Source organism: Orbicella franksi, chromosome 13, assembly GCF_964199315.1.
Source record: "Orbicella franksi chromosome 13, jaOrbFran1.1, whole genome shotgun sequence".
NCBI lineage: Eukaryota > Metazoa > Cnidaria > Anthozoa > Scleractinia > Merulinidae > Orbicella > Orbicella franksi.
Genome location: NC_138157.1, coordinates 2344343 through 2370682, shown reverse-complemented (window position 1 = coordinate 2370682; position 26340 = coordinate 2344343). Strand labels below are relative to the sequence as shown.

The window sequence follows — 26340 nt, the reverse complement described above, 5'->3', positions numbered from 1 at the left end:
TTCCCGGGCCGTGTTTATGTTTTGCTAGTTCGGTTTGCTTTGGCTCATTGAAAAATTTAATTTTGTTTGGCTTCGCCAGAAACAGGTGTCGCTTCTCGTCAAGAAGACTACCGTACACATCAATTTGACTGAGTGTTTTGTTTCTTGAGATTGATGTTTGCGTTTATCCCTCTCTTTGTTGACTTTGTTCGTTATCTGTAACGCATAAGTCTGTTGACTATTTTGCGTGTTGTATATGCCACTATGGTTTAAATCAGGAAAGATTTCATCTGTTGACGCTGTTTGGTTAAATGTCTCACTAATAAGATCGTATTTGGTACTGAGTACATCTCGCCTCGTCGCTCTCGGTTGGGGTGGAGTTTCGTGAGTGATTGGAAACGATTTCCGTGAGCAATTTAGAAATTCTAGCTGTAAATGTTTTTAAAAATTACTCTCACGTGAAGCGCTCAAGTAGCCGTGAGCGAAGAGGGGCGGCTGCGTTACTGTCAGGCTACAACAAAACAATACAAACCACTACAAACGTAAACAAGACATTGAGCCAATGACTGAGCCCGAAGCAAACAAACGTAACCGGTGCCAAGCGCGGGAAAACACCCGTGAGCAATACATGATTGGGTTTGTTTTGAAACTGATTATTGGTTGCAGAAGCGTTCTTGTTGACCTTTCCTAACCAATCAAATACCATGTACGGTACTAAACGCAAACCAAAGTGAATAATGCTCCATGTGTTTCTGTATTTACAAACAATTCTATAATTAATCATTTGTCTTTATCTCTCTTCGTTTCAGCGTTCAGTTCCGAAGACTTTTGAGAAATCTATGTCAAATCTGCAAAATAAGGTATGATGTGTTGGATAGTCCCATTGACAACCGTTCTTCAGGAGTTCACGTAAATGCTTTTTTTTCCTTCTTGTTAACAGGAATTAGTGCTCTTAGACTGTAAGAATGTTGTTCAGCAAAAAGGGGTTTTATCCCATTTCAGCCTCTGGTTTATCTTGTCTTGGTCAGTGGCTTTGCTAAGCCTCGACAGTCATTTGAATAAGATTTTTCTATATGAATCAAAGAATATGTGGTGAACATGCATCTCAAGATTGCTACTGGTCTTGCTTTTGTTTAACAGATTGCAGACAAGAAGAAAGCTATCAAGGAAGCCAAGAAAGAAGTCAAGGCATTGAGAATTCAACTTAAAGAAAGCAAGGACGAGAAAACGATAAAGTATGTTGTTTAGTGTTTATGTTTTGACTTTGATTACTGTGACGTTTTCAGTTTTGTGTAAGTCACTTTTCTCTGCTTTAGAAAATCTAGTTGAAAGAAAGTCTCAGAAAGGAAAAAAACGTACAGGGTAACAATAAACCCAAAGATAAAACAATAAACCAATGGAACAAGGATGGTTAGTGTAAGGAAGATCAACACGGCGAATGAACGAAGATATGTGATGATACCACTTTAACTCTACATTTTCAGGTAGCTAGAGAAGAAAACAGCACAGGCTCAAAGATTGGAGGATCAGCTCTTTAAACTGGAAGTAACAGCTACTGATAAGGAAGAAAACAAAAAGATTGCCTTCGGCACCTCAAAGTTGAATTATCTGGACCAACGAATCACAGTAGCGTGGTAAGTGATACCTCTAGCTCTTTTATAGCTGGTTTTCACGTGACGTCACTAAAATTCAAACTACAAAACTATTGATCTTTCTGAGATTTTACTTGATGATGTATGATGTATAAGAGCAGCTGAAAAATAATATTCATACAAATTTTCTCTCCGAATGGGTTCTTGTTTTTTGTGATACATTACCCTTGAATTTCTAGGCTTTTGCGTGACGCGGCATTGACATGACGGCCCAAAGAGCTGTCATGATGGTTAAAAAAGTGACTTATTTCGGGGAATTTGGCTATCTGAACAGTTCATGTCTTAGAAAAAATATTATATTATTGGTTCAGAGTTCCTCGAGGGATAAATTCACGCTTTTGTAGCAAAACTCAGTGACAGATGTTTCTGTTGGTTTCCGGCCGCCATGTTGGTGCCCATACGGAGCATGGCGTCTCCATATAAATCTCTATAAATTTGGGTAAAACATTTCTCCGCATATCTTGCATAAGAAAAATTGCTGTGACTAGAATCTTGGAGATTTATCTATTGAACGGTTTTGATTTTGATTTTGATTTATTTTGAATGGCGTGACACTGAAACCAGCAATATGTCGGGTACAATTTGAAAACCTCTGAACCCAATAGAAGTTTCCGTAAGTTAGAAAACAGAGATTCTGTTTGTAGCATGAAAATACCAATTTGAACGACCCACAGACCAAAGCCTAACACTACAAGCGGTATTTCTCGCTTGAAGCGGAAACTCAAAGAGAAGAAGTCAATAATCAATGCGCGAAAATCACTCGCATCGAAATTACTCTCAGAGCTTAATATTTTGCGTCAAACACGTGGAGGCTGTCTCGGAATCAATTGTTTACCGCAACGAATGCGCAGAAAGCCGCGAAGTACTCCTATCCAATCTGAATCGCCATCTGTTATCAAGTCTCGCGATTTCCAAATGGCCTACCCAACTGTTGTGGGAACGTGATCACCTGATGATGGCCCGTATGGTTGACCGCTACGACTTAGTGTCCGCGTTGGGGAGTCAGTAGCGCGGGGTGGCTCAGAGATGGCGTGCGCCAGATTTGACAAGCTTTGTCATCAGGGGTAGAGCTTCCCTTTCAGTACCTTTTGTTAGCGACAACTCGAAAACGTTTAAAACTACTATAAATCAATTTCCTTTTACTGTTTTTCAGGTGCAAAAAGCACGAGGTGCCAGTAGAGAAGGTGTATAACAAAACACAACGAGAGAAGTTCGCCTGGGCTCTAGACATGGCGGACAAAGACTTTGTTTTCTGATCTTGGCTTTTATTCGATTACAGCTAGCGTCATAATCATCCAATTTTAGTTCACACTATGCTTGCATTTGTCGTGGTATTCAATTTAATTTAACTTAATTTTATGGTATTATTATTATTATTAATATTTTTTTTTTTTTTTTTTTTTTAAATAAAAAAGAGGAGTGTTTATTGTGACAAAAACTAGAGCTAAGCTTCACAAAATGCTATAATATTTACATAATTTGATGTCTGTTAAACCTGTAAAACATGTTTCCATATCTAATCATGATATCATGGTTACTACAACTAATACTAATACTACTATCATCATCATAACATTAATTAACATATTCCGTACAAATTGGTATATACAAGGTAAAAGTAAGTAAAAGAAATAAACTATTAAAACCTATTTCAACAGTGTTTACAAAATGGCTTCCTCCTGGGTTTCAACGTCAATATCGGTATATTACAAGGTAAAAGTAAATAAAATTGTTATTATTATTATTCAGCGATGGAGCGCGCGAATGATTTGAGATTTTAGCCGCCACACCAACTAAATGGGACAAAAACAAATTAGGAAAGCTAAAAAGTGGAAACGAAACAGACAAGTCTGGAACTTATCCAGGAGTAGTTCCATTTTTATTGTACATTGTATGATATGAAATGAAATGGAATGATACATTTTACTGTAGAAAATTTCAACAGGTGATTTTCGAATGTCCCCCCATCACAGTTGTTTTCGTAGCCAAACATTGCTACTACAGAACTTTTCAGCTTTACCTGAAATTCGGTCGAGTTCGGAACCTATCTGTTTTCCTCATTGTTTGTCCCTCAACAGTTTTTTCGTATTAACCAAGTCTCGTTTTCCAACGGAACAATCTATACCAATGACGTCACACGCAGAGTGCTATGGTCGACGGATATTCCCTTAGAAGCGTTACTACTAAAAAAAACTTCCCTTGGCATAGAACCTTTTTAATAAATGGCTGCCAATTTAAGATTATTTTGTATCCATTTAAATTAGCCTCACTAAACGAAAACATTCTTAAACCTGTGTTGCATTTTAAAAGCAATGTTTAGTGCAACTTGCAACAAATTTCATTGCATAGCATACCACGGAATCAGCATGTTTCGTCAAGCTTTTCAATGAGGAAACGGACGAAACATGACTCGTGATTACTTTACTTTTGTGACGAATGCTGGGTAACTTAGTAAATGAGTTGACAACGTTTTAATGTATCTATAACGTTCTTAAGTGCAACACCCCAATTTCTGTTCATCGTTTCTGGCAGATCAAAGTTGTTGCGATTAAACTTTAAAGAATTTTCTAACACCACCTGAGATCTAATTTTTTTCGGTCTCTTAAAAATCGCTGAAATTACTTTAAAATCCGTGCAATGATTGACTTGATAAACTCAGAAATGATTTTAAATTCATCAGATCTTGCTGTGTTTTATGATCAACAACTTCCTTGTCATGCAGCACGTTTAGTTGTTTGTGGTTTCGTATACTGCTCTACACCTTTCTTTCCTGTAGGGCATATTCTTTGAGGACAACACTTTTTAAATAGAATAACCTGCATTTAAATTGCTCGCCAGTTTTACATTGTGAAGTATTGGACAGGGACAGGCTTTCGCCGCCTAGTTTAGTATGTGTTTTAGAATTTTAGATATTTCATACCCATTGTAAGGTTGGCAGTAAAGCAATGCTTTGCATTGTGGGATTAATAAAGCCCATCTAATAAACTTAAGAGCCTTTTAATACTTAACTTTGCTGTCATAGCCTGGCCGCGCTGCTGCGTACAAGCAAACCTGGTAAAAATATGGGGGTGGGATAGTGGATGAAACCCGCGTTAATAACAAGAATTATAAAAACTATTTTGCTTGTATTCAGAATATATAGGTAGCTCTAAGCTTGCTCTACGAGATGAGATATTTTTGTTGCTTATGAGGCCATCTAGGCTCGATTTTCGCCGTTCCCTCGCGTCCGGTCTTTGTTCCGCGGGCTCGTTTCCCGAACAGCTGGAAATCGAGCCTTGAGCTCATCTCGTTCTCAGATCTCTTGTGGACGAGATCTGTGATGGAGATTATTTATGAGGTCATTAAGCCCGCCATCTTGGATCAGAAACTTTGTACATATCGTAAATTGATCTAAAATTAATCCATAATGATACTTGAGTGTAGAAAAATACTGTAATTGGACAAATTCCAAATTTTCGGAAGGGATGACACAACCGCCTATTGAAAACGGTCCATTTATCCCAGCTCCATTCCCTCGTCTACCGATAAAATTCCTTCAGAGCGCGAGTGAGTTGAACAGCTGCCAAATTTTTGGATGCCACTTCGGTTCCGTATTAAAAACTGGACCATTGGATAATGCAATTGCAGAGTTTTCGTTGGCTTAGCCATCATAGTATGTGAGCCATTATACCATACTCTTCAAATACGGTAAGCGTACGCTTGACTTTTGGAGGGGCGTTTTTATTGTTATTTTATTTTAGTTTTCTTAATTTGGAGGGCGTTATTAATAAAACAATTATTCCACTCGCGCTTGTAGGGTATGAGATTATTTTAGCTAACTCATATCCAACGCGCGCTCGTGGAATAATTATTAAATAACAAACGATGAGAGAACCAATCGGATTCACGTATTTCAAATAGAACACAGCTGAGTGGCGGCCAAGTCCACTTTTTTTTTTTCAAACGTTCATTTTGCTCTAATTTTGTCAATTGTCAGACCGTTGCTCGGCCAGTCGAGGGCTGATAGATGTCTTTGAGAAAATTCGAGACAGCTCCATCGAAGCTGTTTGCATTTCTCGGCTTTTTTTTCCTCATATATCCCCAAACCCAACAATATAAAACAGCAACTTGAAAATATTTGAAACGCCCTTTATTTAGCTTAGACAACATTGCTTTCCATTATTACATGTTTTTATTTTTCTTTGACTTTTTATTCTGCGATGTTACGCTGAAAAATTTTGACTATTGTTCTTTTCTGTGGGATAACTTAAGAGTGAATTCTGATTCACACGCATTCTGTACATACTAGATCGTAATGATGACACAGATAGTTCAGTAAGTTCATTTTCATCTTTCAATTTGAACATTTAATGGTGTAATATAACCTTCCTCAGTGCTATGGAAGCTTCGAGGTGCATGTATTCGTTGGTGACATCGAAGACACGGTAGGAAAGTTTTGCTTTCATTTCAGTCGTGTACTTGGTAGCATAGTTGATTACGTAATATTATTATATGGCTTTGGCTTGTGGCCGATATAACGCGCCCTCTGATTGGCTAAGAGCGAGATCTGAGCGGTCATTATGCAGCCGTAATGCCCACGGGCCGATTACGGATTATGCAAATTAGGAAGAGCCCGGTTCTGAAAATTCAAGCGCATTGAAGCGATGAAAGCCGATTAAAATCAGTAAGAGAATGTAAGTAGCTAAAAGTTTAGAGATATTTCTTTAATAAAACTTATATAGATGATTTACCAGCCGGTAACCTTGGCGGGCACTGGTGAACAACAATCAAAGTTTGCCGAGTCTTAAGTAAAGCTAAAATCGCTAAGTGAAAAACACCATCGGCAGATCTGTCATGCATCCTGAGCAGAACACCACGAAGAAACTTATAAGTTATCATCTCAGTCACAACAATTACCGAAGTATTGAACTCCGTCAAAGCTCTCATCAAAAAGATTCCCTCGCTTTGACACAAGCAAGTGTAAATCAACTTCCAGGATCATCAGACGTAAACAATCGGGCGGTTTCTGTCGGTAGCAGTGTTTCTGATAACTGCAGACGTTCACAAGGCTTGAAAAGTTCATCCATAAATCCCAGAATGAAGAGGGCGAAGATATGTTGTCGAAAGCGAATACGAAGATCGAGTTAAGCTTATTTTGAGCAGTGCATTCTGAAGCATTAGTATTTTCTTTCACCGAAAGACGGTTGGTTTGGACAATTTTGAAGCACTTGCTGTCTTTTCTATATGCGTTGACTTTTCGCCACAAAAGTCGGAAAAACTCCCACATCAACTTGTGGTACCACGATACTAAAATACGTATTTGAGGCTGTGACAGTCACTTTTCCCGTAAAGAAATGAGTGTTTTTAACGGAATACGTAATATAGTGGTGAAGTTCGCTAACTGTGTAGTTTTGCCCTGGGTTTGAGACGATGAATGAATCGGTAAACGCGCGCATCGCCGGATGTATTGACGACTTCCGCTCGAATGATTTTTTTTTTCTTTATTGATGAGCCATATAATAAACAACTTAATAACCTCGACCGTTCGGTCGTTACGGGAAAATCTCAAATCTCGGCCTACCGTATTGACCTCGCTATCGCTCGGTCAATACGGCAAGGCCTCAGTTTCAGATTTTCCCGTAACGACCTCACTCTCGGTTATTAAGTAGTTAATCAAGCACGAAAGAATGTGTTTGACTTCATTTCCAAACACCGAGAAGAGAGTTGACTGATACGACACGCAGCCGAGTATTTTTGACGAACTTCGAGGTGTTTGGAAATGTGGTCAAACACTGTCTTGAGTGTTTGATATATTTTCTCGATCGAGACTAAAACTGACGAGGAAACACAAGAATAAAATCGTCGAAAATCTATGCAAACATCGTCACGCTTCTGATTTCCTTTTTTAAAGCTTGATGAACTATTAATGAGTTTGAGAAGTCAATGTCAACCCCAGCGCGCGATTGGAGCTTAAACCTGCGCTGAACGGTGTGCGCACTTACAAAAGTAGTCACCGTCCTTAAGAGGTGTAGGCTAAATTAAAATCAGGACTAACGCCTCTCCAATCGCTCTTGAATCAATATAACCCTAGTCAAATTTACTTGTCAATTGTTATCCTCTCATCTTCGTTGTCTTTTTAAAACTATTTAACGGATAATACTGTCCTAAGACGCAACATCGGTTTTTATAGAATTCTCCCCGGGAGATTTTCTTATCTGTGTTGACAGAAATTACAGTTGGAGGAAATTAAAGATAACTAAAGCCCTGAACAGACAAAATTGGCTTTGCGACAGCAGGTAATCATCTTAAACTTAAACTATTTATATTTTAATTCACATGACTGTTATCGCGGCCGAAATGTCAGGCTGTGGTGTGTACCATGGTACAAAATGTGATGTTAATCTTTTCTCAGTCATTCTTTAAAAAATTTTGTTGAGTCATCAGCGGTAGTCTTTAATCATCTAACAACGAGACAAGACGTTTACTGAATGAATTCTTCATCAGAGAGTTGTTTGAAATGAGACTCGGAAATGGAGTTTCTTCTTGTAGGCAATTAAACAGACATAAACTAAGTATAGGTGATAGCAGGTCAGACTTATCCGTAGCCCATAATGCAACTTCCTTCGTCTTTGTTAATTAACAAAGCCTGATATTCGTTGAAAAGAATTCAAGTATTTGGAACAAAACAGAAAAGACTGTTGACCAAACATATTTTGCTGATTCAGCACTTGTAGCGATGTTTCGAAAGCAATAGTTGCTGTAAGTGCCCAGCATATTTATGAGCCCTCAATCATAATTATGAGCTTCCCAGCATGATTGCGGACTGCAAGTGTTTAACTATAAATGAACCAACCAGAATGGAAGAGAATAGTTTCATTTACTCTACATGTTTTAAAAGATGAAAACAGCACAAAAAAATTGCAATCACAAGTTCTTCGGTTAAATAAGACAAACCAAAGTAAAAACAAAGTAAAATTTCTCAGAGATCTCTCTCTGTTTTGCGGTTTCTAGTTAAAGATAAATTTTAATGTCACCGCTGACTTTGATGTATACTGAACATAATTTACAAAACATCGGCATAAATACTAATAAAGCAATCTTAATAATTATCGATTCAAACTGTAAGCGTGAGTCTGTTAACATTTTCGAGCACATTTTAAACAAAATATAGCATTAGCTTATAGCATTTCCACTAATATGTCCTTATAAGCCTCATGATGACGTCACGGTACATTTCTCTCGTCTCAAAGTTTACGTGGTTAGATTCAAATATATAAGCGTGCGGTGGTTACTTTCAGAAAGCGCAGCCGTGCTTGTGTAACACAACCTTTTCCTGGGTAAGACGAGTTTTTTTGCCTTAATTTTTTCCTTTTAGCTTAAAAAATTCGTCAGTGTTTAGCACAAACAAAACTGAAGAGAAAAGTTTAGAAATCCACTAGTCTCATTTTCATCTCGGTCTTCTTCAGGGAGTAGCGATGTCCCTTCCATTTTTTCCAGTTCACACCAACGCCATGGGCGGAGCTAGGTTTATCATGATACCTGCCATTCAGGTTGGAATGGTGACAGTGATTGTACCACCAGGCTCCGTGAAACTTCTGGGCACAGTGTTTGCCAGGGCCATCATTATCGTGATCTAGAGTTGAAAATGGTTTACCGTTGTGATAAGAGAGAGAGTCACCAGCAGTTCCTGAAGCTGATTGGATTGAAAAACGATTAACTATTGTAAGTAAGACAAAGTTAACAATGAAAATAAATTGTCCGAGTGAACTTGTTTACTCATGTGTGTTCGCAAGAGTGGAAATGGTGATAACACATTGTTCTGTAAAGCTGTGACGATCATGTCGTCCTAAAGAGAAAAATGACTAGACACATTCCTTGATCGCGACGAACAAAGCAATAAATATGAATGTGAACGTAATGTAAAGCTCACTGTAGACCTTCGTGTAAAAAAAAGAAACAACTGAGTCAAAATTCGAGAACGAGAGGTGAGCTGAAGGTTTTTAGTAGTCTCGAAGGTGTTAATTAATTCGCTTCCCAAACTTTCAGCAGTCCTTGCTGTTGTTTTGACCTACCAGATTTTGCTGCGTTTCGATGTGTTTTTAACTGCATCGATAAATTTACAAATTGTTGCTACAACAAACATAGCGACAGGAAACGAAGCGAATCACCTGAGTAAGAACCGAGGACCAGCTTGTACTTGTCATTCTCACTCATAACACCAAACTTGTTATACTCGGCATAAGCAGTATTCCCTTCAAAGTCTTCCAAGTCCACGCGCAGCATGCTGTTATCATCTGAGGTCAGGCGGTGAATTTTGTCCAGTCCGAGCCAAAATTCACCATTCAGATCACCAAAACCAACTTTGTAATCGCTCCAGTCAAGGAAAAAATCAACAGAACCGTCCAGTCTCTTCTGGAACACTGTCCATCCCCCACCGTCTGTTATTTGGTCACAAAACACATCAAAGGCAGGAAAATCGTCAGGTTTGATGGTGTACACACCGTCTTTTCTTCCGCCGGATTTGTAGATTTCAGCGCAGTTTCTGTAAGCTGCAGGAGAAAAGAAATAATGGAAATTTCGATATGGTGCGAGTGTTAGAGACAGTTTTTCCCGCACCCCTGCCGTACCCTCCTTTGTGCGGGTCACGTGCTGGATTCTATTTGCCTTTCACGGCTTGTGAGTTTTGAAAGTGTGTTTGAGAGCTGCATTCTGTTCGCCTTTTTTTTGCTTTATTTCATCGATGTTGAAGGAAGGAGGCCTGAAGTCGTCCAAAACTATGTAAGTCTGCTTTATTTTATGATTTAATCGCTCATCTAATTTGCATCGCCTTCATTTGTAATTCGGTATTTCTTTCGTTTTGATCAATCGCAAGCTTACATTTGTAATTTCAGCTGTACCGTCAAATTCTACCTCTATGGACGAGTTTAAACAGATTAAAGTCTTCAATGTCCAATGTTTGTTTTGTCTTCTGGTTTGTACAACAGCGAGTTTGTTGCAGGAGGAATTTTTCATTGGCGGAGACCTCGCAGGCGCTGTTTATTGGGACGAGTGAAGTCGAATTGCGACGAAAATAAAGAGTCACACAAATACGGAGATACGAACTTGCCTTTGTGTGGGCCTCGTATTGCACACGAGAAGAATTTTGGACCTGATTCCTGCCGATTGCACAGAGCAATAAAAAAATATATTTTTCTTCCTTATCAGTAGAACTCTTTGAAACTGGCCCGGTAACACTCTGTTCCCGGGAGCTGCTTATATTCTCTCGTACTTTTCGACGACGTTTCTTTGTCCCCATAGACTTTTTTTCTTTTTTTGACCTTTCTTAAGTTGACATGCAAAAGTTATCGGTATACATTACTTTCATTGCAAGTTGTTCCCGTGAATCCAGGGCGACAGATACAACGAAAACCTTTACTGGTGAATGCAGCTTGACATGTGCCATTGTTCAAACATGGGCTGCTATTACAGGAATTCTGTTACGAGGGGAAAGGAAAGAGACAATTAATGAATGCAAATAAATGACTTCTCATTTTTCATTGTACATTATACACCTATCATGACATTTTTAGCCAATCAGGATTGAAAGAAATATATCAACAGACTTCTGTATAATTTATTAACTCTGTATTACGTTTACCTCAATGGCAAGATAGGTGAAAGATGGCTCATCAGCAAGGAAGATGGTCAATTGCTTTTCATCGGTTGCATTATTCAAGTCACATTTGTGTTTTCCTCCCACCAAAGGTCCTAAATTGATGGACACACAACTGGGCTCCATATAACATAGCAGTCGACAGGTCCCTTCATTAGGGACCTCCTCACTCCTGATCACGTGATCCTTCATTGCTCTGTTTGCAACTGGTTCCTTGAATATGATGTCGCGGCATTCGTCGTCTGTGAATAAAAAAAAATAAAATATCAAAATGGCTTCCCCTGATAAAACGTATCTGCCTCCTGCTCACACGGACAGATCGTTTCCATCGCCAAGCTAGGTTTTCTGGAATGTATAAAAGAATATCCTCAAGCGATGTTATCAGAAGAAGCAAAAGCATATAGGTGAGAATGATTGCGGAAGTTTTAAATGGTAATGTTATAGCGTTCTGTCTGTATTTTTTACAGTCTATTTCTTTCCCAGACAGTTCATCTTCTCTCTTGAAAAAAATCTTGGAAACGTTTTCCCAGCTTGGCTAAGTTTAAATAGGCTAAAAAAATTCTTTACCAAGGAAATGTTATTTGTCCGAGTGACTGAAGCCCTTTCGAAGATCCCCACGTACCAGACAAGCGATATATAAGTCTGTACACCTGCGTTTACATGTTGTCCATATCTGAGATGTTCAAACTGAAGATTTTATAGTACTTGAACTTTCAACTAAAGCAGACCTAATGTTAGCTAATGTTTTGCAAACAAAATGAATTCGGTAGTTATATGAAAGCTTTGGAAAGAGCAAAATAAGAAACTGAGTAAATTACGAGAACAAACCCTTACCAAAACAACCACAGCATAATGGGAAAATGTTTCCAAATGAGATACACAGGCAAACGATAGTAGAAATGTCATGCTGAATCTTTAAAGGAGCCATTCTTCTGTTTGTGGAGAGAAGTATGCAAATTGAACGCTCGTGAGTTTCAGCCTGTATGTATTTTTCCCTTTTGACGGGCAGAAGTTGAATTAGACCAGGAGTCATGTTTTGACCAATTTAATAGAATGTTTATAGTGGTTTGATGGACTGCCTAATACTGTCAAATTAAGCTATTGTTTACTTTCATGAATAAGTATAATTTATGCTAACTTCAGGCTTTACTCCCCTGTAGATCGGAACGCTGAGGGTTGGCTGAATTGGTTTGGATTCTTTGTGATGAAATTTTGAAAATCAATAAGAACTATTAAATTAAAAAAAAAAATTCGAAAAAATAATAATAAAGATAGACAAGGTGCATGACGGCTCCTGTTGAATATCCTCTGAATTCGCACGTAATTCTATCATGGATTTTTAAAACTTAAAAGGTGTTCAATTTCCCAGGAGGCTAAATTTATGTCATGAATAGCACCTGTCCAGACTCTGTCCAATCGAAGTTAAATTTCAATATAACTTTATTCAAAAGTTCTAGTTAAGTCAACTATTTTCTTTTTATCTTCGGTTTCTTTTAAAAACTATTTTGGAAATGTGATGTCCTGAGAAGTGACATCGCCTTCAATAGAATTCTACCAGTTTTTGTTAACAAATATTTGTCAGCTGTAGGGGAAGAATAAACAGTCGGACAGAACAAAAACAAGTTAAACAAAGTTCGATGAGTTAATTACCCAAGCCCTAATTATACGTTGGCAGAAGTTTTTAATAATTACTGATTTCTTCATTCGTTTCGAGTCTTTTTAACCGTGATTACCAGCGCGCATCATAATGATTGAAATAATTTCTTTGCACACTCAGAATCGAAAACCAGAACTTGAGGGAGGGATCTAGTAAATATAAACGGGGATGGGGGATGCCTGCTACGCACGCTAACCGGGAGAAAAGGAATTTTGTTCCCAATCGAAATTACAAAACATCAATGCATTGAAACGAAGCAGGAAACTCAGTCGTAAACTTGGAAACGTTTTGTTGTTGGCTTCCCAGTACTTACATCACATACGGATTATTACCTCTAGCAAATGCGACGCATTGAGTCTAAAGGAATAAGTGTGCTTTAATTTAGCGCAACATTTTCTTGGTAATAAACTTGCCGTTTGCGATGTTAAAAGCTTACAGCATAATCTTTGAGTCTGTTCAAATCTTGTTTAAGGTACTGTTGCGTCCATCCAGTCTTTGGTTTCTTCAGACCAAACATCATATAAAGCAGAATTGCACAACACAATTTTCTATGAAGAAACAATAAACAGTGGGATGACATAACAAATAATGAAGCGTTAATTTAGCTATACAGCTGCAAATGAACCTTTCTTGACTCCATTAGTTCTTCGTATAACGCTTCTTTCTCAGAATTCTACGCTCCTCTATATGATCTTCACCGCGCCCTCCGCTTTTGGGTTTTGAGAGGCGCGGAAATTTTCTCTTTTTCCAATGTCGGCTTTCGTAAATTGGCTTGTGAGCAAATCTATTACACGGCGTATTGTTCTATCTGCGAGTTTTAATTGCATTTATTTTTTCCAAAGCTGGTTCAAAAAAAAAATAAAACGTAAATCGTGTAAGTGTCTCTACTGGCGTTTAGTCCGGGGTTAAAAAGCGTTATTTAACACTTCAACTTGGTTTGGTGAACCTTTATATTTAATACAGTTTGCTCCTGCAGAGGCATAATTTTTGCACCTGTTAACTAACTGGCAGCAGTCCTAATTGCGAACGTCCTAAAATAAAGATGATTAAAACCCAGCAAACACATACTGTGACAGGTTGTCTTCATGAATTTAACTTACTGTATTTTTAATTTAAGTGGAGTTATCTGGCAAGAATCATTTAAAGCCTATATTCCAACAGGAAGATCAATATTTACTGAAAGAATGACTCAGAGAGTTGCTGTGAATAAATTATAAAATGGGATTTCTGTAGCTGAGTATAGCCGATGAAACAGAAAACGATATGAATAGATTAAGGCCGGTCAAACTTGCTATTAGTCGTGGCCGTAATCCAAATTCAGTCAGCTGCAGTTGAGTAGTCTTAAATAAAAACAAAGTCTGATATTCGTTGGAAGGAATTCAAGTATTTTGAACCAAAACGGAAGAGTCTTTTCCGAATACAATTTGCTGGATCAGCATATATAGCAGTTGTCCGAACGTAATAGCTGCTGCAAGTTCTCAGCGCCTCTGAGCATAATTATGAGCCTACACTCAGCATAATCATGAGCCTCCCAGCGTAATAGTAGAGCTAACAACGTAATTATGAACCACTCAGAATGGCAGAGAAATGTGGTCAAACACTGTCTTGAGTGTTTGATATATTTTCTCAATCGAAACTAAAACTAACGAGAAAACAGAGAAATAAAATCGTAAAAAATCTATGCTAATTAAGATCAGATATCCAAACACCGTCCGCACATAATTTCCTTTTTTTAAACTTAATGTCAATGCCAACCCCAGCGCGCGCTTGCCGCTTAAACCTGCGCAGAACGGTGTGAGCACTAACAAAACTAGGCACCATCTTTAAGACTAAGGCTAAATTAATATCATGACTAGCGCCTGTCCAATCGCTCTTGAATCACTATAACCTTAGTCGAATTTACTTGTCAATTGTTTTCCTCTGATCTTCGGTTTCGTCCTAAGACGCAATATCGGTTTCTATGGAATTCTCCCAGGGAGATTTTATTATCTGTGCAGGCAGAAATTACAGTCGGACGAAATTAAAGATAATTAAAGCCTTGAAAAGACACAGTTGGCTTTGCGACAGCAGGTAATCATCTTAAACCTAAATTACTGATATTTTTAATTCACACAGCTGTTAACGCGGCCAAAATGTCAGGCTGTGATTTGTAACCATCGTACAAAATGTGATGTTAATCTTTTCTGAGTCATTCTTTAAGTTTTGTTGAGTCATCAGCGGTAGTCTTTAATCATCTAACAAGGAGACCAGACGTTTACTGAAAGAATTATTCATCAAAGCGTTGTTTTAAATGAGACTCGGAAATGGAGTTTCTTGAGCTACGTGTAGGCAATCAAACAGACATAAAATATGAATAGATGATCACAGTCAGACTTATCCGTGGCCCATAATGCAACTTTCTTCGTCTTTGTTAATTGACAAAGCCTGATATTCGTGGACAAGAATTCAAGTATTTCAAAAAAAAAGAAAAACAGAAAAGACTGTTGACCAAATAAATTTGGCTGATTCAGCACTTGTAGCGATGTTCTGAACGCAATAGTTGCTGTGCGTGCCCAGCATATTTATGAAACCTCAATCATAATTATGAGCTTCCCAGCATGATTGCAGACTGTAATCAGTTAACCATCAGTTAACTATAAATGAACCAACCAGAATGGAAGAGAATAATTTCATTTATCCTACATGTTTTAAAAGGTGAAAACTGCACAAAAAATTTCAATCATAAGTTGTTCGGTTAAATAAGGCAATGCAAACTAAAGTAAAAACAAAGTAAAATTTCTCAGAGATCTCTCTCTCTTTTGCGGTTTCTAGTTAAAGATATATTTTGATGTCACCGCAGACTTTGATGTATACCCATTATTGTGTCTTAACGAACTTAAAGCGTTTTGGTGAATCGAAAACATTTAGGTTCCAGGAAATCTCTTGCGTTTGTTATGACAACTATTCACGTGTTGTTGACATTAAGGAAATACACGCGATGACAAACTAGATATGACGGCGGACACGAAATTAAACAAAGTTAACGCGCAATGGTTCGAAAACGTCTAAAAACAGTTTTTATGCAGTGGACATTATGTTTCTACTGATAGCAGTGAATTGACGGGATTCTAATTAACAATTATTCCATGAGCGTGCGTTGGATATGAGATGGTAAATAGCCAACGAGGCTCGTAGGGCCGAGTTGGCTATAACCAATCTCATATCCAACAAGCGCGAATGGAATAATTGTTTTATTAAATTCGGTGCGTTTGTACTCTTGGAAATATAGCTTAATTTTATTGGGTTTTAATTTTACAAAACGACCGGAAGTGGATGTGACAAAAACAACAACAAGTGGGAAATCACATGACATGCGCGCTGTTTGTAAAATTAGTTGAATGAAAAATTTGAGAGCGAAGCAAACGAATTTGCTGAATGAAATTGCAATCAAGTAGAATTCAAGAAACGTCTATCAAATGAAGGATATATAACCTTGGCCAGAAAGTTTGAAAAGCGTTCGAGTTCGAGTCATGGAGAAGAGCCGAATAATTGTGCACTTGCACATTGCCATCGTAATAATGCTGCGGAAAACTTTGATCGCCATGTGACACAGACGTTGTGCCAAAATTATCCTCGACAAGATCTCTCTCAGGATTCCCTTACTTTGAAAGCCTTGGCATTTCGAGCTGTATGTGTGGAGCTCATTGTTGGTCAGTTTTAGAGTCAAGGACAGAAACTATCTTAGCGTCAGATTCATCTTCAGAATCTCCGAGGCCACCCTGGTGGTTTTTCGTGGCTGGTAAAGAACCGGGCTTACTTCGGTTCAGCTCAAAACACTCAACTCCTTGAGGTGTTTTTCGCAAGGACAGAATTGTTGGCGCTAGCTGTCATTGATTCTCTCGTCGTCCTCGGCCAAAAAAGAGACTGAGATAAAACTAGGTCGTCCTCTGTAGCTGTGCGGGATTCTTGCTCTCGGCCGATCCGAGCTTGCTTAGTCGAACAGTTTCCTCATCTGCTCATTGGAAACTGGTTTCTTATGGACTACGCCGGCAATTATGCCTGTTTTCCTGCGGCCTTTTACAAATGCATATGCTCTAATAATTTATTTGCCTGGTCAGAGATAATGGAAAACGGTTTGTTGTGCGGCGGCGTGCGAAGGAAATAGGGAGCTTACGAATCGACGACTTTCGGACGACGGCGCCGTTGGGTCACCTTATAGTCTCGCGTCGTCGTCCTGTAGAAATTTGAATTTACGATTCGCAGTAAAGACGACGACGTTTATGCGCGACCGGCAAATTTTTATTGTCTCAGGAGCTCGAGAAAAAAAATACTCAAGACAAACCAACAAAATGTGCTAGCATGGCAGAAAAGAAAGCGCAGCTGTACGTCGAGAAAAATTTGGGTTCTAAAAGATTAGGCTGGCTATAAGACCACTCAAAACAACAGAGGAAAAAATCGCCTAGCTCTCTAGTTGAGCTATCTAGTCCTTGTTTCTAACTGTCGACACGAATGCTAAAACCTTTTAGTCTTTTCAAATTCATTGTACACCAAAAAATGTCTTATATTTCAGTGAAGCGTGATTAAAATGAAAGATTTTTCATACAGCAATTTGCTTTTCATTCACACCGTGTCGTGCTTTGACCGCTTTCAGTGTTGGTTGAACTCATAGCGTTCGCCATGGCACTGTAGAAGGTCGTTTCTTGAACGAAAACAGGCAAATAAAATTAAAATCAAACATCAAGGACATGCCCCTAATGTGATACTTAAATTATCTGGCAAAAATACCCGAAGTATCGAGGGAAAACTTTGAAAACTAACCTCACGGCCTCCTGTTTCCAAGACGCCGGCAAATCGCTCTCACCAACGTCGTCGACTTTGGCGCGAAGCTGGGAAGTGCTCAGAAACGCATGCGCAGTGAGCATGTCACGCAATCTAACGGCGGCGTCGTGCAAAAGTCGTCGATTCGTAAGCTCCCTAATGATCAACTGGCGGCTTTAATGGATTTAATCAATGAAATTTTGCAATACGTGTCATCTTTCTTCCTCGCAGACGAGTAAAAACACTTCAACTGAACATTCAGTTCTTCTTTTGACATTTCTTATATCGGTTTCGAAAATTTGGTGCCACCAGGACTAGCAAGCCATTCTGTTCAGGTAAAATTTGTTTTTGTTACATAATCTTCATGAATGCGTAAAATCTCGCCGGTCATATTTTAATTTTGCAACTTTAAGGGAGATAATCTTATCTCGAGCTTTGTGGCTTTTTTGTTGTTACTGGGTCGGCATTGTCCATAATTTCCTGTATTTGCTGTGTAGATAGCTCACCGAATGTGCTTTTTTTCATCCATTTTTTTTGTCGACGAAACTTTGCTTCACGCGAAAAAGCTCATGCCGAGCGACATTTGCCGCTTTCATTTCCATATAAGGTCAAACGCAGGTATAATGGCTGGTAACCGAGATCCAGTGAACCAATCAGAAAGTTGGAATTGCATTATCCGAGGCTGAGAATTTAATAATTAATGATAGCCTTTTACTTTCGCCATTGAAATTGATTTGTCTCTGGTTCGTGCATAATTATTGTGTTATTTGCGCCGAACACATTGACATAGATTTTCGTTTTTCACAAAGGGAAATACTGCGAGTTCGAGCATGAAACTTGGCATGGTATATCTTTAATAATGATATTTTAAGGCTGTCAAGTAAAATAATCGGAAAGTGAGGTACCAGATGCATTTTTATGCTGTTAAACATGACCTATATTTTACCGTTATTTTTCACACGCTTCATAGCTGTTTTTAAAATGGTTCGGAAAACCACTATATCAACATATCTGAGATTAGTTTAAAGCGAGGAATAAATTAGAGTGGTTGTTCCACATTTGTGTGAAGTTTGAAGTCAACTGAGTTTATTTTAAGACTCTAGCAGCGCTTCGTCCTCGCACCTTCTTTCGGTCATTTTATTACACGAAAAACCGCACTTTGACCGCGCTTTCAAATTTTCGCGAATTTCTGAAAAATAAAAATTCGCTGGAACCTTTAAATATGATTTTTAGAATTAGGTCACCTAAGGGTATCTTTGGGCAAAATATGAGCGATTTGTCAAATGGGACGTTGACCGACGTTTCTCGATCCTAACAGTCAGCCGTTCTTAAGATTTTATTTGTGCGGAAGGTGTTAATTGATTCGCTTCTCAAACTTTCAGCCGTCCTAGTTGTTGTTTTGACCCACCAGATTTGGTTGCGTTTTAACGTGTTTTTAATTGTATCGATACATTTACAAATTGTCGCTACAACAAACATAGCGAGAGGAAACGACGCGAACCACCTGAGTAAGAACCGAGGATCAGCTTGTACTTGTCATTCTCACTCATAACACCAAACTTGTTATACTCGGCATGAGCGGTATTCCCTCCAAAGTCTTCCAAGTCCACGCGCAGCATGCTGTTATTATCTGAGGTCAGGCGGTGAATTTTGTCCAGTCCGAGCCAAAATTCATCATTCAGGTCACCAAAACCAACTTTGTAATCGCTCCAGTCAAGGAAAAAATCAACAGAACCGTCCAGTCTCTTCTGGAATACTGTCCACCCCCCACCGTCTGTTGTTTGGTCACAAAACACACCAAAGGCAGGCAAACTGTCAGGTTTGATGGTGTACACACCGTCTGTTCGTTCACCAGATTTGTAGATTTCATCGCAGTTTCTGTAAGCTGCAGGAAAAAAGAAATGATGAAAATTGCAATATGGAGCGAGTTTGTTCCTGGAAGAAATTTTTTCATTTGCGAAGTCCCCGCAGGCGCCGTTTATGGCGAGGAAAAACGGCACATAAATATGGCGATACGAACTTACTTTTGTGTAACATCCATATACAATTACGATTTCCATTACGAGTGATACGAGCTTTTGTACGACTACTCATTTATCATATGACTAAATAAAATACGAGGGCACCTGCATTAAGTTGCACAGTACTGTAATCACATAAATTTTTCTGCTTTCAGCCAATCACAGTGAGGTAATTTCCCCGTCATATAATAAAGAGATGATAGTTGGACTGAATAGAGCCCATATTCGAAAGGAAATTGGCTTTCAAAAACTGCAAAATTTTCTGGGTGGCAAAAGCGATACTGATTCCATACATTCTTTGTAAAATTTGGAGTTTTTAAACCCGCGTCGCACACGGAAAGTATTTAATACTTTGGGCTCAAATTCCTTGGGACAGTGAATCATGCTATGCCCTTTCAGTATTCAGAACAAATGTTTTTGTAGCTCCATCAGAAACTGTATCGCTTATGTAATGAAGCAAATATTATAAATAAAGATTATCCTATCCAAGAGATAGCAGACGTTTTACACTGTTATTACAGCTTGCCCAAGTTTTACACGAAAAGATGAGTCTACCTGAACACAAGCGACCATCTCCAGTAAACCCTTCCTTACAAGTGCAGTTATGTCCGCCAACAGTGTTGGTGCAGTTTGCATTCACGTCGCAGTCGTGGTTGCCGGTGATACATTCATCGACATCTACATTGCAAATGATTAAAAAAGAACTTTTTAACGTTAACCTTTGTCATAAACTAGATGAAAATGCTGTGATACTCAAAGAAAAGTCCAGAAGTTTACTTCTATTTTAAACAGAGAAGAAATCGACGAAATCAAAACCCAAGTCATACTAAAAACAATACAGAAATGGCATGAAAGCTGATTGCGAGTAACCTTCTAAATCCATGTCACAATAAACCAAAACTGCCGTTCCATTCGCAGTCGGATCCAGCCAGTACTTGCTGATAATGGTGTCTTTGCCTTCGCTTGCCTTTATTTCCTGACATGAATGCGCTGGGAGCTCCGGAATAGAACCCAGAGGAACTTAGATCAAAAAAAAAAGAAAAGAAAAAAAAAATTACAAATTTACTAATTATACTACGTTGGTCTCTATCATAATAAATACAGTGTTTCTGTCAATGGAGGCTGATAGCTGCCCACAGAAATCTTGTTTTTAATAAAATGATAAAAACGGGGGAAAATTTCATCATTTCATCGAGATACGCCGATATCGAAATAAAATAAGTAACTACTTTCAGGGAACCATTACCCAGAAAACTTCCAGGGATGAAATTTCCGAAAATGTTGCAAATAGGGCCAATTAAAATTTGGCACTCGATACAGATTCTTCTCTCGAAGGAAAAGCCCTCCAGGAGTATTAAAGAGCATTAAATTTTCGGGAAAACAACGTTCTATTAATTTGGGGAAATTTTAGGCATTAATCTTAAATCGTAAGCACAGACAGTTTTAAAACAATGACGGAAACTGGAAGTTTTATCTTCTTCCTTTGGCGATAACATTGGAATTCCGGTTGATGTCCGCCTCTCAAAAATGTCTATGTTTAAGCTTTCTTAATTTTTTTGCGCATACCCCGGTTGCTCAAGTGTCTTTTGTAAAACCGTGCCGGGTCTGAGCGGAAATGTTCGGGCCTTGCCTCCTTGGTGCGGTTATTCAGTTCGCACGACTTTTCCCCTAAGACGTAGTTATAGCTTTGACAGGTTATTTCTGTTTCACAGCTGATATCACACTCGTGAAGAGCTCTAACGAAGAACTTTTTCAAGATAAATCCCTGTAAAGCCATCCCATTTATGCTCCGTTCCTCTCTGCATTGCTTGCCAGCAGATACGCGATCCATAAAGAAGCCGGCGAAGAGAAAAAAGCAGTGAACGGTCCACAGCATTTTCCAGGACTTTCAATTTCTAACTGTGGGGAGATTAACACAAACATGGCATCGTTCAATTAATAGGCTCCACCAAAAAATCATTGGCTTTATCTGACTTGTCTTGGGTACTTGAAAGTCGGTGTTTTTTAAAGTTCTTTGTTGCACTTACCTTTCTGGCTCATGTTTTCTTCCTCGATTTTTAACGGCACCGCGACAGAGAAATTGTTGACTCCTGCGTAATAAAATATAAAATACTATCATACAGCACGAGAATTATAAAGACCTTTTTGCAACATACGTTGTGGATCGGTTAAGTTTTGTAAATAGCAGAATTAACAGCTAATGTAAACTTACTGGAAGATAGCGGTTGGGCGAGATACTGTGATGGGGTCTTGCAAAGCTAAGCCTGTTAATGAGTATAAGTAGCTTGCACACCAGCCGTAGTACACTATGATGTTGAGATGCATGTAAGTTGATATTTTATTGGAAAGTTAAAGACTTCCGGGGATTGTTTGTAAGAACTACTTAATTTTCCTTTATTCAAATTTGAATTAATAGTGAAAAGCTTACTTTTTTTGTAAAACGAGCGGCGGGATGTCAATATTGTTTTTAATTCTGTTTCTAGTTCTTCCTTTTGTGTTCCCCGTTTTGTTTATCTTCCTGTCTGCGTGTGAAATAATTTCAGACAGTGCCTTCGACATCCACTGGTTCTTATGGTTTAATTGCAACACGCGATGTTCCCATTGTGGAAAATATGTAAGAATTAAACCAGAAAAAGAATGGTTATACTTTGATACATCAATACTACGAATCTTTATTAAGTGATGTTACAATAGTGGTTTTACAACAATGCCTACACCTTTTTGTTATCTTTGTGACGTAATAGGCTAATATACGAACAGTAAAACCTGCTAAAACCGCTTTAATTTTAATTTAAGTTAGGACCTTATTTCTAAAACAACGACTTGGCGACCCTTATATTTTATCATTGAAATGTGGTACATGTTAAGATAAAACTTTCTGCAAAATTTAAAATACTCTGTCAAGGGGCTCATGTTAAATTTTCAACAATTTTTAAAAGGTGACTCTGAATTCATGAAATGATTTTTTTAACTTTGCAAAGGAGTTTTATCTACAGTGGGGTTGACCGAGTCGCTTTTGAATTATAAGTTTTCAAAGCTAACAGGTGTCTCGTTGCTATGGTAACCTTTATATCTGCCGTAAAGATAAATGACTGAGCATTTGTGTGATAATGATATTCTAACCACCTTGGCAATGCCCTGTCAGATGCTTTCCTTGGTAAAGACTTAAAATTATGTGATGAAAAAAACTATCGAGGAAGTTTAAATCATTTGCTTTGGAATGGCCGTTTTCTTATAGTCACCCATAAAATATGGCTTCAATTTCTTTCAGTTAATTTTTGTTTTGGAAGGACAACTCTTAATTTCGGGAAATTTTGAGAGCGGTTTAAATCTTTTATGATCCAACAAATTGGGCGTCATGATACTGGACTCTAAAGTAAGACTGAAAACCCACTTTCCCAAGTTCGTTTGACAAAAAACTTGAGAGTAAATCGAAAAAAAGCGTCTCATTTAAGCCTGAATATTAAAGATTAAACCCTGAGTAAAGAAAACCTATTACTGGGATTGTGTTAGCTAAGAATTGTTCGTGGTGTAGGTAGTTATGCAACATTTTAGTGTAGGCAATAACCTGTAGACCTTATCGCTCCATGCCTATTTAATTACGTTCAGAGAAAGCTATTGAAGATTATGAGAAATATAAGAGAAGGGTCCAACAAAGGTTTGGCGGCGGGATGCGGGATGACGAAAATTTTAATAGCGGGATGCGGGATAAAAATGCTTGGCGGGAGAGGGATTTGTGTATTTTGACAGGCAAGATGCGAGATAATTTTGAAATGATGGCGGGATCAGTGCGGGTGAAAAACAGAAAATCACACTTACTCTCTTCGTAAAATGTGTAAAGATCTCAAAATTGGATGGCATGGATGGTGCAACCACTAACTTCGGCATCCTTTGAGACGGCCACAAGAGCGGCCAAACATACTTTTAACTGTTTCCATTTATTATGAGAAAGAGGGCAGTGGTCGGCGACAGTTATCTCCGAAAAGAGATAGTTCTGGCAGTTTTACTAAAGGCATGTAAACTCTTTACGAAGATTCACGGAACCGTCAAGTTAGTTTATACGAGTTCTTGAAAAGCTAGTGGATAAGAAAAAAAAAATCGGCTTTCTATTCGTTCCGCGAGGAGCGAATGTGTTTCTCACTATTGACGGGGAGAAGTTAAAAAACTGTTTTACTTTCATGAATAAGTTATAATCTCTTGGTCATGGTGACTCAGGGTTTACTCCATTCCAGATCGAAATACCAAGAGTTGCCCAAATCGACTTGGTTTCTTCGTAGTAAAAAATAGACAAACTATATGACCGTTGTTGTTCAATATTCCCTGAATTCTACCGTGATTCCGCGATGACTTTTTTAAAACTTACAAGGTGTTTAGTTTCCCTGGAGGCAAAATTGAATCGCAATAAATATAACTAGATATTGTCAAAACATTTTTGTCAACTATTGTCTTATGATTTCTTCGGTTTCTTTTGAAAACTATTTTGTGTAAAACCGGTCTGGGAAGTAACAACGCTTTGACATAAACAGGGAAGGGGAATGCCTGCTGCACGGGCTGGGTATAACCTGGAATAAAGGGATTTTGAACAGGAAACGCAGTCGTCATCTTGTAATCATCTTGTTCTTGACTTCCCACTATTTACATCACAGACGGATTATTATTTCTTTTTCACCTCATTATCACCGACAAATGTCATGCTATCAGTCTTACGCGAAGAGGCGTGCTTGAATTGAGCTCAACATTTTCTTAGTAACAAACTTGCCGTTTTATTACAATGTTTAAAATGTCTTTCAGTTCAAATCGCGGGGACAACGCTTGCCGTCTTTGCCTCTTGTCAGCGAAATATATAGCCTTACAGCTTTTAGGAGACATGAAAAACACACTATCATGCTAGATCAACATTATGGTCTCTAAATTTCCCGGAGGCTAAATATAATTGTCACCCCCTGTACAAGATCTGAGGTAATTATTATTGAATACACGAGAATTCCAGCACAATATTTGTACGTCTATTCAATTTTTTTTAGATCCTGTTGCCCATCCAGTATTTGGTTTCTTTAAAAAAAAAATTTTTAAAAATATTTGGCCTCATCTCCAGACCAGACATCATTAAAGCAGAATTGTACGGCCAAATTGTTTTTAATGAGGATGCAATAAACAGTGGGATAAAATAACAAATAATGACGCCTTAATTTGGCTATACAGCTCCAGATGAATCTTGATCAACCCCCTTTGACTCCACTAGTTCTTCGTTTAACTCTTCTTTCTCAAAATCTTACGCTCCTCTACATGACGCCCTTTGCATTCGGATCTTTTTGATAGTCGCGGAAATTTTTCTCTTTTCGAGCTCGGCTTTTGCAAATTGTGAGCAAGTCAATCGCACAGCATATTGTGCTATCTGTGAATTTTCTAGTCGCATTTATTTAATCCAAAGCTGTTGGAAGAAAAAGCAGTGTATCGTGTAAGTGTCTCTACTGGCACTCTGTCCTTCGTTAAACAAACATTATTTAACACTGCAATTTAGTTTGTTGAACCTTAATGCTCCTAGAGGGGCATAACTTTGCACCTGTCTGCTGTAAACTTTTATCTAACTAGCAGCAGTCCTAATTGCGAAAGTCATAAAATACAGATAATCTAAACCCAACAGACACATACTGCGACAGGTAATCTTCTCAAATTTAACTTACTTAATTTTTAATTCATGTGGAAGTTGCCGCATTATGAGCCTCCCAAAAACGTCAGGCTGTGACGTGCAACCATAATTACAAGATCAAAGAGAAGTAATGTTAGTCATTCTTCATCGGTGAAAGAATGACTCATCAGAGAGATCTTTTTAAATGAAATTTGGAAATGGGATTTCTTTCCCTGAGTATCTCGCCGATTGAACCGAAAACAATACGTCAAACGTATCCGTGGTCCATAAATCAACTTCCTTCATCAGTAGGCTTTAATACAAAATAAGTCTGATATTCATTGTAAAGAATTGAAGTGTTTCGAACAGAAACACAAGAATCTTGTAGGAATGAAATTTGCTGGATCAGCCTATACAGCAGTGGTCTGAACGCAGTAGTTTGCTGCAAGTTCTCAGCGCCTCTCAGCAACATTATGAGCCTCCGATCATATTTATGAGTCTCCCAGCATAATTATGAGCCTCCCAGCATAATCACGAAACTCCCAGCATAATAATGAAGCTCACGGCATAATTATGAGGCTCACAGCATGATTGCGAACCCCTTGTGATTAACTATGATTGAACCACTCAGAATGACAGAGAATAATTTCATTTATTTTACATGTTTTCAATGGTGGAAACTGCACAAAACATTGCAGCCACAAGTTCTTTGATTAAATAAGGCAAACCTGTCTTCGAGTTACAGATATGAGAATTATCAATTAAGCGCTTAACGCTTAAGGGTCTATTGACATTTTCAATCACCTTTTTAACTGCATAATATGAGCTAGAGACCAACATGGTTTCTTGGCATAAACTTATAGCATTCTATCATTCCTACTAATATTCCGTTGTATTTACCTTAATTACTTATTATTATTTGCAATAGAAGTTTATTTGAACCGTAACAGCGCGGATAAAACAACTCGGAGTGT

At 38.3% G+C, this 26340-nt stretch overlaps 4 protein-coding genes across 4 annotated transcripts in view; 2 read left to right on the top strand and 2 right to left on the bottom strand.

Annotated features, from left to right (window-relative positions):
- The window catches only part of LOC145465748 (DNA topoisomerase 1-like), a 59688-nt gene that overhangs the window by 21769 nt on the left and 11579 nt on the right, over positions 1–26340 (top strand). The window lies entirely within an intron of this gene.
- On the top strand, positions 236–2887 carry LOC145466243 (DNA topoisomerase 1-like). Its single transcript, XM_081449970.1, has 5 exons — positions 236–316; positions 789–839; positions 1120–1218; positions 1468–1613; positions 2785–2887. The coding sequence occupies exons 1-5, from the start codon at positions 236–238 to the stop codon at positions 2885–2887; spliced, it is 480 nt and encodes a 159-aa protein (XP_081306096.1).
- LOC145465756 (microfibril-associated glycoprotein 4-like) lies at positions 9035–21765 on the bottom strand. The gene is made up of 5 exons (XM_081449515.1): positions 21304–21765; positions 20608–20757; positions 20293–20415; positions 9779–10159; positions 9035–9297 (listed from the first exon to the last, which is right to left on the bottom strand). Exons 1-5 carry the CDS (start codon positions 21611–21613, stop codon positions 9035–9037), a joined length of 1227 nt encoding a protein of 408 aa, XP_081305641.1. The 5' UTR covers positions 21614–21765.
- On the bottom strand, positions 11100–12406 carry LOC145465758 (uncharacterized). Its single transcript, XM_081449517.1, has 2 exons — positions 12097–12406; positions 11100–11504 (listed from the first exon to the last, which is right to left on the bottom strand). The coding sequence occupies exons 1-2, from the start codon at positions 12293–12295 to the stop codon at positions 11227–11229; spliced, it is 477 nt and encodes a 158-aa protein (XP_081305643.1). The 5' UTR covers positions 12296–12406; the 3' UTR covers positions 11100–11226.